Here is a 14,521-nt window from a genome sequence, read left to right as displayed (position 1 = left end):
TCTGCAGCAATGTGCCTATTGTGAGGGCCCCAGCAGCATCGTGGATTTCAGCCTGCAGATTTCTGTTCCAGCAACACTGCAGTGATGAAGGAACAGCCAGCCAGCTCCTGCCTATCAGATTCCCAACTGGTTGCAGGCAGGTTTAGACACATTTAGAAGGCTTGAGATGGAACCTTTTCACATGTGCATGCTCTGGTGAGTCCAGTTGATGCAAATGCCTGTCACCATTAATGTTTTGAATCATTAATCATTCCATCAGTTGGTATCTATCAGATACAATTAGTTGGTCTGCACAGACCAGACAAACACTGTCACACACAAGCCCGGCCGAGGAGGTGTGTATGCACTCCCAGCCTTCTTCTACATACAACTCTAAGCAGTTTCTCCACAAGTCAAACCACTCAGACAAAAAGGTTTGTGAGCCATTCTAAATGTACAAATCTGTTTTTCCCAGACCCTCTTAATAAGTGACCCTAGGTCCAACAGTATTCATATGACTATAAATACATCACATATGAATGACATCATATATAGTGACAAGAACCATAAGTGAGCCGTAAAATTATGCCCAAAGCTCTATCAATCAACTAGAAAACTGCAATATTTTTAAAATTGTAAAAGGAAAATGGGACAAAAATTGTGGTAGAATATTGAGAATATTCAACCTGTTCCAGTTTGGCCAGGCTTTGCTTGTGAGACCCAAATTGGTATTGCCATTTCACCTCTGAAGTAACCCAGGCTGGGTAGCAGATCAAAAAAATTCAACTTTAACACAGTTAGAGATGTTAATTTTTCTTGCAACACAGCATGTTGCTTTCTAGTTTGATCATAATGCTCAGATGCTGAAGAAAATGAAAAGAACTGAGCTGAAAAGAGCAAGAGTACAAAAGCAAGGCTATACCTCATTTCTCAGCACTGTACTGTTATCAGCTGACCACAACCACAAAACCCTTACAGAGAAAACAGGGGACTGTCACTGCAGAATAGTCATTGACTTAACTTCTTCCCACACATTGCAAGATAAAAGTAGCATGTGATTAATCATCATCACAGAATCACAGAATAGTTTGGGTTGGAAAGGACCTTAAAGATCATCTAGTTCCAACCATTCAAACCCTCTGCCACTGGAGGGGAGCAGGTGGAGGAGTCGGAACAAACAACAGTCCTAAGGGCTAGATTCCAAGCAAAAGCTTGGGGGACAAAATGTGGGAATACTGCTGTCCAAAGGAGTGTTGAACAGGCACTACCATTCTCTCAGGGGGCCTAGCACCTTCCCCAGCTGACATTCTTCAGGCTCATCTAAATGTTTGAGAGTACAAGGACACAAATCTCACCAGAACAGGGCAATGAAGTGCCGACTTCAGATTTTGGATGTTCCTCAACATGGGTCAGACTACTGGGTTCTGGCTTCAGAAAACAGAGGAAAACCTTCAGCATGGGTTGCTCTCAACTAGCTTGAAGCAGGAGCCTCCATAAGAAATGTCACTCTCCACCTGTGCAAATGCTCGGAGTGCTTCCCCTGCATCTCTGACATGGAGAAAGTAAGAGGAAACGCAGCCTCTGGGTACAGAGAAGTTAAGGGAAAGAAGGGGGAGGAGAGTGTACCCTGAAAGGAACTTTTGGCACAAAAAAGGATTTGGGACACTGAAGAGAGCTTCTGTCAGTTCCTCAACATGTTACCTCTCTCCTCCAAGGCTGCAGTGGGCTGAAGAGTAGCTGGAGCATGCTGTTAGGACACTTCATGGGCTTCTCTGCTTCAGCACAATACCTCGGGTTGAGTTTAAACAACCATTTTTCCAGGACCACTGCTCTGTAGTTGTGATAACAAAAGTTAAACAACAGCCCAGGTGAGCACAAATACATAAAGAGGTCAGACAACTAGATCAGCTGTTGACCTCCAGTAGTGGCATATTCACACACAGACTGACTCCCACAGCATCTGTATTTTAACTTCTGTGCATAATGCTGAAATCTACTACTTTTTATATAAGATCCACATAGGCAGTAACCTTTGTTTTAGCAAAACCTCATCCTACTAACTGGAAGCACCTCCTGCTTAACATCCACGTATTTAGCCATTACATTAAAATATCCCTGTATATGAACCACTTTATGAGTCAGAAATTAAATTTGAGCAGTTACTCATGAATGAGATCACACAGTTTTGGTAGGTCCTGGAAATCAGCAGTTTGAAGAGTCAGAAGAAGACAAGAAAGAAGATCCGATATTGGGGAATAATTAGAAAAGAGACAAGAAGAAGGCAGACTGTGGTACTATTTAAACCTCTGATTTGCTTATGCATTAAATTATGTGGGTAGTCCTAGTTTTCTGACCTCAAATAGAATATGGCATAAGTGGTAAAGGATCAGAGGAAGGCAACAAGGTCATAGAAGCTTCATAAACAAAACAACAGGGCTTCAAAACTTCAGTCACTTCAAACCCAGGCCATTCTATGATTCTTCAGCCAAGGGAAGAGATCATGGAAAGGAAATTACAGACATTACTAGAAGAGGATGAGCAACAGAGATGGCTCATAACTGTTGATTGTGCCCTCCAATAAGAGAATTAGAGGATATTAAAAGAAGCTGGTGGGAACATAGTTCAAAAATACGGACGTGGGATGCAACAGAGAAGATGCTTTGGCAAGGAGAATTTATTTTTGTGCACATTGCCTCTTGTCCTACCAGCGAGCACTGCTGAGAAGTGTCGGTGTCCTTCTCCCCTCACTCCCTCCTCTCCTCCCAGGCATTTACACATGCTGATGAGTTTGCCCCTGAGTCTTCTCTCCTCCAGGCTGAACAGTCCTAGCTCTCTCAGATGTTCCTCATAGGAAATGTTTCAGTCCCTTAATTGTCTTTGTGGCCCTGAACTGAACTAACTCACTGCAGTTAGAAGGTCTATGTCTATTCCTCCATGTCACTCCCCCATCATCTCCTCTCCAGCAGCTTTCCTACCTGACACATCAGGCTTTTCACAATCCCTGCAATATCCATATTAGTGACCCATTCGAGTCAGATATAAACACCAGCACCATCACATCTGCATTCATCACACAGCTTTGGTTCAGTCTTTGTACTCCTGCAGGGTGCTGGGGTTTACCCTGGGGCTATGCCTGTCCTACCAAGTAGTTCAGCACAGTAGTTCAGGCAGATTTGTAAAGAGAAACCTGATGTTCAAGCTAAATGTTTCATTGAGTTTCATCTTGACCTAAATGTAGCGCATGGCCAGCAGCACGGAATGAATACCCAAGAGCAGTTGTAGCATGTCAGCTAAACTCCTGAGCAAGTCTTTGGCTATATCCAATCCCAAGAGAACCCATTTTACACCCACTTAAAGAGGCAGTTCCATGGTGCAAGCTAATGAGAGCCAGAATGCTATTCAAGATGGGCAGTGGTGTCTCATATAACCCTGCTTTTGCTGACCTCTTTCTATTGTTGATTCTGTATCCTTCTCATAATTTCATCTAACTCACTTGTCAGAATCTTGACTTATCTCACTGGTACATGCAGTGAGTTTGCAATGGCACTGCTCATCTACCTTGTTAGCTAACAACATCATAGTTGATTTTCCTTAGGAAAGATTTCTCTGGCATTATGGCTTTGTGTTTTCCTTCCTTTGACTACAGAAACACAATTAAATCCAGGAAAAGTCAAGCTACTAAATCCAGAAAGAAAACACAATTTTTGTTCAATTATATTGTTTAGTACTTTTCCCCTCAAATATTTTTTCCCTTAATAATATACTGGATTTTAGATGCTACAGGCACTTCAAAAAAATTCCCAGCAACCTCTGACACCAAGAATAAGGGCACTGCTTATCACTTGCAGTTGAACCACTGTATTTGAGTTGATAAAAAAATCGCTGGAAGCAAGCATCTGAGCAGGCACACAGATATCTCTGTAATGACAACCAAAAGGCTACTCCCAATGCCTAATTTTTTTGTCTTCTTTTCCTCCATGCTTCCAAACAAATTGCAAAACCATCCCTGTAGAGGAAAGGGTTAATCAAACAAACATGAGGGAAACAGATGCTAATTCCACAGCAGGCTGTACATGGGGAGACACCGCCAGGGAAAGTGCTTTGCTTGCCCTCTCAGGGGGATGGCTGGGAGTAGAGAAGTGTCACCCTCCACCCTTGTGCCAGGTCATCAACACTGGGGTTGGACTGTTTGGCTTGGCAGGACTGATTTTTAGCCAGAACAGTCCAATGGTCTGGCTAACTCTACCTGCAAGTCCTACTGCTTTCATGAGAGAGGCAGTAACAAGAGGCAATAACAGCAACCCAGTCCAGACACACACTCTAGAACTACTCCACAGTTCAAGCACAGTTAAAGCCCCTCCTAAAACTGTACTTGGGAATAGTGCACCCTGGAGTAAAAAAAAATAAAAATAAAAACAAGGTCCTAAACTGTGAATAAATAACAATATCATGTGTATGTCATGTATGTTGTAGATCTTCAGTCAGATTTCCCAGTTCAGGGATCTTGCCCTCATCTGTTCATGCTGTGTCACTGCAAGTTTATGCCTTAGAATGTGTCCTGGCTTATCTCCTGGCTATGCTATTTTCTGCCTCTCCATTCCTGAATAAAGCTCTTACCATCCCTTTTTTTTTTTTTTTTTTTTTTTTTTTTGTATGAATCAATCAGAACCAGCTTTTCTGCCATCCTGCAGTTCTCTGCAAACCTTTTAGATTCACTGACATTCAGAGAAACATTTCAGGTACTCCTGTCATATTTAGTGTCAGCCCTCATTTTTAAAGTCTTAGGATTGTGGGAATTTCTGCTTTTGCTTTTCCTTTAAGGTTGCTTTCTAGACCTCTTGCTTGTAAAGAAACTCCCGACGGTGTCACCTGTAAGGAACAGATGGCAATTAATTTATTTTTAAATAATGTACGCATTAAGCTATTCTCAGGAAACCTACAACTTCTGAACCGTGGGAGATGATAAATCAAATTGGATACTTATCCTTCTTCCCTCAGCGAGTGTTTATTTCCCCTCATGAATTTCATTCCTTTGTCTTTTCACTCAGAACCCTCTAAGGAAATCCTTGCTAACATTCAGTTCCTTTTCTTACTTATGTCAGCACAGTTAGTTACCTGTATTTTCAAAATACTTTTTTTAAAGACTATTTGAGATCCTGTATAGATAGCACATTGGACTGAAAACATTGTATTTTATGACTGCTTATGCAATTTTAATGTCTTTTTTTATTACTTTAATAGTCCATCAAATAATGTACAGCCAATATTAAAGTTGACAAAAATTAAACGTCATTTTGAGTCTTCCAGGTGGATTTTAGACAGTGGATATTTCGGTTTTCCTACCATATCCTTCTGTCTGCTATAATTCCGAAGGCATTATTTCAATTTCTCTTTTTCACATTCTGCATCTCCAGGTGACTGCATTCTGTCTCCCCAGTGTTGTTTTGTACTGCCCAGGAGCAATACCTTCTGTTCCCCTTTTTTTTTGCTTTGCTTGTTACTTAGCACTTTCAAAACTCTGATCATCATGTACCATTTGCATACTACTTACGCTGTTTTGCAAAATCATAAAAATGACCAGCCTTGAAAGAGTTTGCGAGTAGATAACCCCAAGCAAAAGGTGAAGAAAACTCCCCTAATCTCCGAGATCAGCTGGAGCTGATCAGCTGTACTACTACCTTTAGGCTGTACTACCACCCATCGGCTTAAAGTAGCATCAGCAAAAGCAGCCGTGTGGACAAGACCTCTGCTCTGCCACCGCAGCACAGCCTGCCACAGCAGCTCAGCTCCTACAGGGATGTGAATCCCAGCCGTTTAAAACTCCGGATACCTGAAGGATTTAGCTGCAGTGGCTAGAAAGATTACTGACCTCCATTATGATCCTCTTTGACCATAGATATATCTGAAAGGGATTCTGGCTTTTCAAGGCAGGGCTTCAGTCTGGGTACATAGGATTTTCTTGGTAGCTGGTCCAAGACTAGATTTCTTTTCTTTTCTTTGAAAACTGAGGGAGTTTAAAAATGTCATCACTTAAAAAACGTTTTCTATTTTTTTTCTTTTCTTTTTTTTCTAGGGAACCTTAAAATATTTACCAACTTCAAATATAAAGTTCTTTTCATAGATGAAGACGTAAGCTCTTCTTTCTCATTCTGGAAGGTCTTTCACTCAGGATCACTCTCTACAGCTTATGAGCTTGGTATCTGGAAACAGTTCCTGTGCAGGACAGAGTCCAAATTAAGTTTGCTACTAATTTCTTAGTAGTGCAGGTAAAACTCCTTAACTTTGATAGTTATTGTCAGCAAAAGTAATGAAATGCCACAGGTTTTGATGTCAATGTAATCTAGTGCATCTTTAAACAACTTATTATATTTTTTGGTCAGATAAATCATAAAATCTGTTTCTTTTAATTTCCATAATGTGCATTCATCTGTAATTTCTTTGCGCTTTATTGCAGCACTGCTCAAGTGGAACAAAATATGTCGGTCCAAAAATAATTAAATACAAATATCAATCTTTATGTGCCTGCTTCAGCCATAGTTTATCATATAACTAAATATTTATATAAGACAGATGACATTGATTTTTGTCCAGGAGCTATGAAAAATGTAGACTTCTGACATTCAGTTCAATCTGCACAGCTTGTGAATAGAGCTTCTGCTACATATTTACATACATCATAGAGTAAATGACGTATGTATCTTTTAGAAAGCTGCAGCATTAGTTTAAATTAGCATTAGGCTAATGCTAATTAACATTAGCCTAAAATGTATGTAACTATAAGAATATAAAAACTTTTACCACTACTTCTGCTAGGACTGCTTTAAAATGTTTGCTTCATGCCATAGAAAAAAAGATTTGTGTTGATTTTAATAATTTGATATTAAACATTAGCTCATTTCACATGCTTGATAACCAACCTTTAGCAGCTCAGCACAGTAATCACATCCTGCTTCACATCAATTCGAGCTGAAGACCTCTTCATGTTAAAAACCGGTAATAAAGCCCTACAGTTCCTGGCTTGCATCTTGGAACTCAAGCAAAAGGAGAAAGACAGACACTGTGCAATGAAAGACACAATTATGGATTTCTGGGTCTATGAATATTGGTACCAGTGGAAATATTTTGGACCATTTCTACACAGAACTATACTAACTGCAGGAACTGCATGATTTTTGTTTGTGGTGTGCTTTGAAGATACAGCCCTTTTTTTTTCATACAGCTGTTTAACATAAACTCCCACTTCAGAATATATGATTTTTTTCTCTCATTAACATGAACAATATTGTAAGACAAATACTCAGCTGTATAAACTTACTGAAAACTTTATTATTTAAAATATTATCTGTTTAAATGCAACTCCATTTTGGCTCACCTTAGCAGAGGACAAAGCTTTTATTTGAGCAGTTGATTCATTTAATTAGAAAGCTGTTCTAAAGTTATCTTTTTTTTTTTCCATGTCAGCATTAGTGCACTTGAGAGTATTTGGCTGTAGCTTTCTGTTGGTACACTGAGTTGGAGGTATGTAATTTCATTAGACCTCACTGAGGGATAAACCTTCAAGCATTATTTATGCATAAACTGAAAGGTACCACACTTTTTAGAAATGCAATTGTTGCTGCAGTGAAAAATCTGAATAGTGAATTATTTATGAAAGTGAGGAGTATGGGAGGTGGAAGAGGAGCCCATCTTCAATGTCATGTCTGTTCCTTTCTGCATGTTTACATACAATTATTTTTCTAGACTCTTTATGTTAAAATTCAGATAAGTTTTACATCAGGACTGCTTTTGGAGCCTAATAATTCTGACTTCATGATCTTTGTTTTCATTTTTACTCAATGTTGTTTCAGATACTGCTTACAACCCCGTCCCTTCTGCTGTTTGGAGACAAGAACATAAGCTTTTCAAAGCCTTATCTATTAATATATAATCCTTGCTCTGCAAATCCACACCCTTTTCTGTGCAGACATACTGTTTCCCTAAAGCATTCCTTATTCCTCCAAAATCTGAATTTTGGGTATTTCTAGTGACAATTTATGATTAACACCTGTTAGGTATTATATGAGGCTGTATGCAAAAAGGTTCTCAGAAAGAAAAGGGCCAACCAATACTGTCCGGTGAAATGCAAGACCACAACAGGGTTTAGATAGCTATTAGTTTATTGACAATATAAACTGCAATCAACAAGTCCCAGTAACCACATGGAGAGTTGTGAGGGAAAAGAAAACAGTCTGGTGAGGTGCCTGACTAAGGCTCAGTCAGGCACATCCCTGCCTCAAGTTTTCAGCATGTTTGTTTTATATGTGTCTATAGACAGAGATGTATCTATCTCATGTCCACCTGGCTACACATCAAACATTACAATGATGCACTAATTAGAGGCTTGGTCACTGTGATCTGAGGGTCGTCAGTGGGAGTGGGATAGTTGCTTTGTGAACTGGGACTAGGTCATGTGGATCAAGAGTTGGACTTAATGATCTCAGAGGTCCTTTCCAGCCCAGCTGATCCTACGATTCTATGATCCAGTCACATCCCTGATGAGCTTCCCCTTCCTCCCCTTGCAAATAGTATACCCCAACGTGGTACATTTCTCTGTACAAACTGCAGGGACCAGGCTTCAAACCTTGGAGTCGATGGTTTTATGCATAGTTTTTCTTTCACCTCCACCATTACATTAAGAAAAAAACCCAAAATAACAACCATCCTTGTGGTATAGCTATTTACACTTGCAGCAGCACAAACATTTACGTGTTAAAGAATTTATATACAAAAGTATGTTTCCTATTATTTTCCTATTAAAAAAAACGAATGGCAAAGTATTCTTAAATTCTCTCCCCAAAATAATCTGAAAATTTATATGGTGTTTTAGGAAGATTTTTGAAATAATGAACACAAACAAAGATTACCTGAAAATACTGCCTGAAGGAAGACAATGAGAACCAGAATGGCAATATGTCATCAATAGTGCCCAGAAATGCCGCTGTTTTGAGGTTAGCATTTCTTTTGTTCACTTGGCTGTCTCTATTCTGGCTGATTCATATCAATCCCAAAGCAAAAACCATCAATAAGGTGCTTCATTAAGACATGGAAAATAGTCTTCAGTCTTGAAGAGGACTGGAGGTTCATAGAGAGTCTGTTGTCGCGAGGAAGACGATTTCTGAAAATCAGACAGGTTTATTTTTTGCCTTTTTAAAAAAGTATTTTAAAACAAAGCCTACAGAGCTAAAATGCAAAACAACAAAAGTTCTTAAGGTGTATCTCCTTAATCAAGTGAATTCTTAACCATAGCTCAGACAAGTCTGGCATATTCTTAATGTTATTGAAGAAATGCAGGTTTTGATGCTTGCCATTCCAGCACCTAAACAGACTCAGTCCTGGAAGGTGTATGATATGCCAGTGTTGCAGGAGCCAAACTGTACCATCCAGGTGATGGTATAGTCATTGAAACCTTCATCCTCTCAAAGCCAAATACCTTTACCTTTTCTGCTCCAACCTTCGAGTTCTCCGCAGCCGCTTCTTTTGAGTTAACCCCAGGCCTATGCTCTCATTTAGTTAGTTAAAAAAGTCTTCATATAGAAATACACCTAGTAGATGTTGCTGTCAAGAAGGCTGCTGCTCCTGTTGAGCTTCTTCATATGACATACAGCTAAAAATAATCTGGTAGTGGACTGGAAAAGAGCTGCTACACTGTTTTTCAGGAAAAGTGTACATGTTTCTTTTCAATATTAAGCGTACATTGTTTTGCTATGCCAAATGGCAGGAGAAAAGGACCACTACTGATTACTGCGTCAGTCTTCCTGCATATAAATAATGCTGCAACACAACACAGACCCAGTGTATGTTTTCAGTAAATGGCCTTAAATAGAATGTTATCTAATAAATCAAGATTTATTAGAGTCTTCACCAACAATAAAGCTAAAAGCATACCAAATATTATTAGCATACTTGGAGTTTGGAATGCTTTTGCAATACCAAGATGACGATGTAAGTAAGCATACCTCCAAAACAGCAAAGTGGAATATTCAGTTGAGCTGTATACTTGTACTCCATATGAAATAAGTACATAAACTCCTGTTATATACAAAATTGCTGATTTATTAAATTATATGTTGTTAACTTTACGATAGTATTAATTTCTCTAAGTTTGTTTTGGCATTCAAGTTGTGATGAAATTAAAAATTATAAACAAAGATCTGATCTATAAATAGTAGATATAATCAGTGTTCTCAACACCACAAATTTTTGCAAATGCAAAAGTAACATCTGAAATCAAAGTTCTGATGTTTAGAATCATCTCCTATCCTGTACTGTCCTATGAGAAAACACCTTGCAAGAAAGGGAAACTAAGGGCACAGGTCTTCTGCAATCCACTGATTTGAGGTGTTATATTTGCCTATGTGCAAGAAGGGGATAATTTCAATCCAGTGACAAAATTCATAGGCAGGCACAGTACCCACAGTTGCCTAAGCACACATTTATGATTAGTTATTTTTGCAGCTGCTTAGCAAACATTTTTATCTTTTCAGAGTCTATATCCTTAGTGATACCAGAAGTCTTATAGTACTGTACTTTACACTGACTGGTATTCACAAGGGAAGAACTCTGGGCAAAATCTGAAAGTGAGATTACAAATACACAGCTTGAGAAATACAAAATATATCCTTTTTATAAAGAAACAGGGAAAGGGGGGGGGGGGACCTTGACTAAATTAAAACTGCACCTGGAAAATACAAACTACAGCTACAATGAAAATCATGACATGAGAAGAGCCTTCTTTTCCAAACCATGAGGAGAAATCTCTATAGGCATTTTCATTCAGATATGCTTGTGTTTACTAGTGAAAGCAGGTATTTTACTGTGCAATATCCAGTAGCACTGCAGAATAGTAACCTGCCTTTTAGCTAATCAATTAATGCCAGTAAGTTCTGAGTGGTTTTTTACTGCTATCCATACTCAAACTAAGAAACCACTGGACATGACAGGTTCAGCTTGCTGACACTTCTTAAGAGTTTTCTCATTATTAATTGTGAAAAAACAGCTAAGCTGATGAAGTGTTCCCATGCAACACTGAAAAAGAAGGCACTTTCTTAGAACTACCAAACTTTTCAATTGAAGATTATATTGCCTTGGTTGATAACTGTTTTTAGGAAAAAAAAACCAAATGGAAAATACTGTTGAATATTCTTGAAGGCCACTTATGTAGTTGTTTGTTTTTGTAACTGGCCTATAAATAGCAGCTTTGTGTTGTTTTTTTTTTTTTTTTTGAAAAGAAAAAAATGACAGCACTCTAAACTTAAACATCAAGGAAAATGAAGGAATGAGATGAGAAATTAACTAACTATCCTTTAACAGTCTTGCCTGTACAGGCTCTTCCTACTTGCTTTGCATATCATCAGAGATCAGGGGTGCTTCAGTATAAAGGCTTGTGCATTATGTGCTTGTTTGTGCCCTTCACGTTCATTTCTTTGTGTCTCAGACTTGTTTTGCTAAGTTACACAAATCCTTGTAAGGAATTGTGATTTTTAAGTTTGGCTGTGGTTTTTTTCTTTTAATTAAGCCTGAAAACTTTGTAAAAATCCTAATGAAGTGTATAAAACTTAAATTCAGATGCATATGTAACAAACTTACCATTAATTTAATAATCTGCTTTAGTCAGTAGAGCAACTAAGCTGGTCACATGGTAACTAAAGTTTACTTACATTAAGGAAGGATGGTATGCTGATTGTGTGCAAGATTTTCTTGAATGTGCTTGGAAAAGCTCCAAGGTCTGTTTCTGCCTTTATGACCCGTTCTTCCAGTCCAGCTACGCTATTTCCAATCATTTTCACAAAAGCCTAGTGTGAAAGAAAACCAACAGAAATATGACATTTTCACTAAAAAAACAGGATTATGTATTGCAGAACAGTGGTGAACGATCCATTACTTAAATGAGGAGTCAAGAGTTTCATGCTGCCTTCCACCTACAAGTCTATTTCATTGCTAAAAATTACTTGAGACACTTAAAAGGCTGAACACCAGGTTAAATCTAATAAAACAATCAGTCTTTCTATTTACCTGTCAAGTAACTCATTTGGACTTCTTAGAATCTAGACTTACTACTACTAAAAGAAAGACCAAGGATCTGCATCACAATTTTGAAGCTTTATCAGAAATCAATAGACCTCTCATTCTATTTGTCTCTGAGGACAGTAACTTTGAAAGACTACAAAAACTGCCTTGCTTTGAGCAGTCAATAACCAAAAATCCTTTTTTTTTTTTAAATAGATGTTTTAAAAAAAGATGTTAAAGAAAGATCCAAAAATGTTTAGAATGCTTACAGTGTCCAGAAATTATTAATAAATTGTGTTCTCGTTATTAACCCTGAAGTATTGAACCCAGATTGGACATGGAGAACAAAACTGGCCTGAGCCCACTCCACATGCATGCATGAACACACACACAGACATGGTACATCATTGATTCTCCCCCCCTCTTCTGTTAGGAAACAGAATGCATCTAGAGATATCAAATACCTACCTCTAGTTTGTCAATCTTCCTGTATATCTGCCTCATTTCTATTGCTTTTGTGTAAATTTGAGGTATACTTTCATTGACAACTTGAGAGGAATCACTTCGAATCTAAAGACAATTCAAAGAATTAATACAAAAATCAATGAATGAAACAAAGCGTTTAATAGATTTCATTCTGGAAACTAGAACTGTGCTCCAATCAACAGATTAAAATTCAGAGTTTAAAACCACCAGGTTAAAATTAGTACAGGAATACTAGATTAAAACCAAAACACTAGCTTTTTTGTATAATTTCGAAGAAAATTTATTTTGCATAGGCTAATATTTACCTTTATAATGATATTAAAAGTAGGCTACTACATCTCCTTAGAACTGAGATGGAACATTTTCCAAGACATACTAAAGAACTAGACACATTAAACTAAAATTTTTACTTAAATTTTACTACCCATACTTTTCCTCAGGTTTGTTAAAAAAGTCAGGACACAAAGTCTTGGTTTACTGCTATTAAAATAAAAAAATCCTAGGATGAAGTTCCCCTTAGAGTTGTGCAGAACTACATGTGCTACATGTGCCTGTATACCAGTGTCAGCTTATAGGAACTTTTCATTCAGTTCCCCCATCTAACCCAATGCAAAAGTGAAAACAAAGCTGCCTTTCTGATAAGAGGGTCCCCCTCTAGCTTTGGAGGTTTGGCAACTCAGATTAGAACCCACGGAGCGTACCTTTACATATTTTAAAGGAGAAGCAGAATATCATATTGTTCTTTCAAATGTGTCATTTCACCACTCAAAATGGGATTCTCTGTAGGTACATGGATAAGTATACAAATAAAGCTACGTAAACACGCAGCTAGGAAAAAATTCTTTGCTGAAAGGATTGCCAAGCACTGGAACAGGCTGCCCAGGAAACTGGTTGGTGGAGTCATCATCTCTGGAGGTATTTAAAAGATGTGTAGATGTGATGCTTGGGGGCATGGTTTAATGGTGGACTTGGCAGTGCCAGGTCAGCAGTTGGCCTCTATCTTAGAGGACTTTTCCAACCTAAACAATTACATGATTGTATGACCACAAAGCTACATGGCCATATTTTGCTCTGACATGAAATTTGGCAGTTTTATCCACAAGCTGTCTAATTACCAAATGTGTTTTCATACTGAACCTACCTAGACAGAAGGCTTCTTCCTCCCCGTGTCTTATTTACACAAGCACTAATTAAAAACGCAACTACATGCAAGTTACACATACCATGTCCAGCATTCCCACGAATTCATCCACTCTGGTCAGTAAGTCTTCTAGACTCTTGTCTAAGCTTTCTATCTGCAAAACAGAAATCCTTTAAAGGCAGTTGAAAACACGAAAACCAGATTCTCAGAAATAACACTACCGAGTACAGACATCGTTCACATTAAAACGAATCTCACAGAAATCCCGCAGCTTTCCCCTCCTTGTCTTTGTTGAGCACAAGGGACTCGACACACCGGTACGTCCTGTCCTGCACAGCACCACAGCGGGAGCGCGCCCGGCTCCAGAGGGCTGCGCTCCCAGGATATTCCCTCCCTTCCCGGCGCCGGGCCCGCCGCTGCTCCCTGTCCCCAGGGAGCTCGGCAGATCCCCCCCGAGGGGCCCGGCCCCTCGCCCACCTGCTCGCTGAAGAGGCTGCGGTCGGCGAGCAGGTACGCGGAGTAGGCGGCGGCGGTGGCGCTCAGCGACGCCTCCGAGGCGTCCTCGTCCTCCGGCTCCCCGAGGCCGGAGGCGCTGCTGTGGCTCTGGGACACGTTCCCGCTGTCCGCGCCGGGGCAGGCGTCCGGCAGCTCGGCTCGAGTCCCCTCGCCCGCTCCGGCCGCCGCCGCCATCCCACCCCCCGCTCCCGCCGGGATGGGCCGTCGCCGCCGCTCACATGACCGGGGCGGGCCGGCGCAGCCGCGCTCCCGGCGGGCGGAGCCGCCTTCCCAACTCCGGCCCCCGCGCCCTGGGAGACGGGAAGCGGCCGCTCCGGGACTGAGTTCACGTGTCGCCAGTGTCCGGGCACGGAG

At 39.9% G+C, this 14,521-nt stretch overlaps 1 protein-coding gene and 1 long non-coding RNA gene across 2 annotated transcripts; both read right to left on the bottom strand.

The window, feature by feature from the left end:
* Positions 1–1,338: 1,338 nt before the first annotated feature.
* On the bottom strand, positions 1,339–7,098 carry LOC116787413. Its single transcript, XR_004357283.1, has 3 exons — positions 5,849–7,098; positions 1,681–4,848; positions 1,339–1,527 (listed from the first exon to the last, which is right to left on the bottom strand). It is a non-coding gene; the product is annotated as an uncharacterized LOC116787413 (long non-coding RNA).
* A 1,019-nt stretch (positions 7,099–8,117) lies between these two features.
* Positions 8,118–14,395, bottom strand: BLOC1S4 (biogenesis of lysosomal organelles complex 1 subunit 4). The gene is made up of 5 exons (XM_032688959.1): positions 14,129–14,395; positions 13,734–13,805; positions 12,493–12,594; positions 11,676–11,810; positions 8,118–9,133 (listed from the first exon to the last, which is right to left on the bottom strand). Exons 1-5 carry the CDS (start codon positions 14,339–14,341, stop codon positions 9,038–9,040), a joined length of 618 nt encoding a protein of 205 aa, XP_032544850.1. The 5' UTR covers positions 14,342–14,395; the 3' UTR covers positions 8,118–9,037.
* Positions 14,396–14,521: the final 126 nt, after the last annotated feature.

Source organism: Chiroxiphia lanceolata, chromosome 1 (genome assembly GCF_009829145.1).
Source record: "Chiroxiphia lanceolata isolate bChiLan1 chromosome 1, bChiLan1.pri, whole genome shotgun sequence".
NCBI lineage: Eukaryota > Metazoa > Chordata > Aves > Passeriformes > Pipridae > Chiroxiphia > Chiroxiphia lanceolata.
The sequence above is the reverse complement of the archived record's forward strand: the minus strand, read 5'-3'. Positions and strand labels throughout refer to the sequence as shown.

Bases quoted from the DNA above. Each gene is read 5' to 3' on its own strand.
- BLOC1S4 (XM_032688959.1), bottom strand. From the start codon at position 14,341: ATGGCGGCGGCGGCCGGAGCGGGCGAGGGGACTCGAGCCGAGCTGCCG. The intron at 12,595-13,733 runs GTATGTGTAACT...AATTGTCTTTAG, and splicing joins TCGTGGGAATGCTGGACATG to ATTCGAAGTGATTCCTCTCA. The intron at 11,811-12,492 runs GTAGGTATTTGA...CTTTCACACTAG, and splicing joins GGAAGATTGACAAACTAGAG to GCTTTTGTGAAAATGATTGG.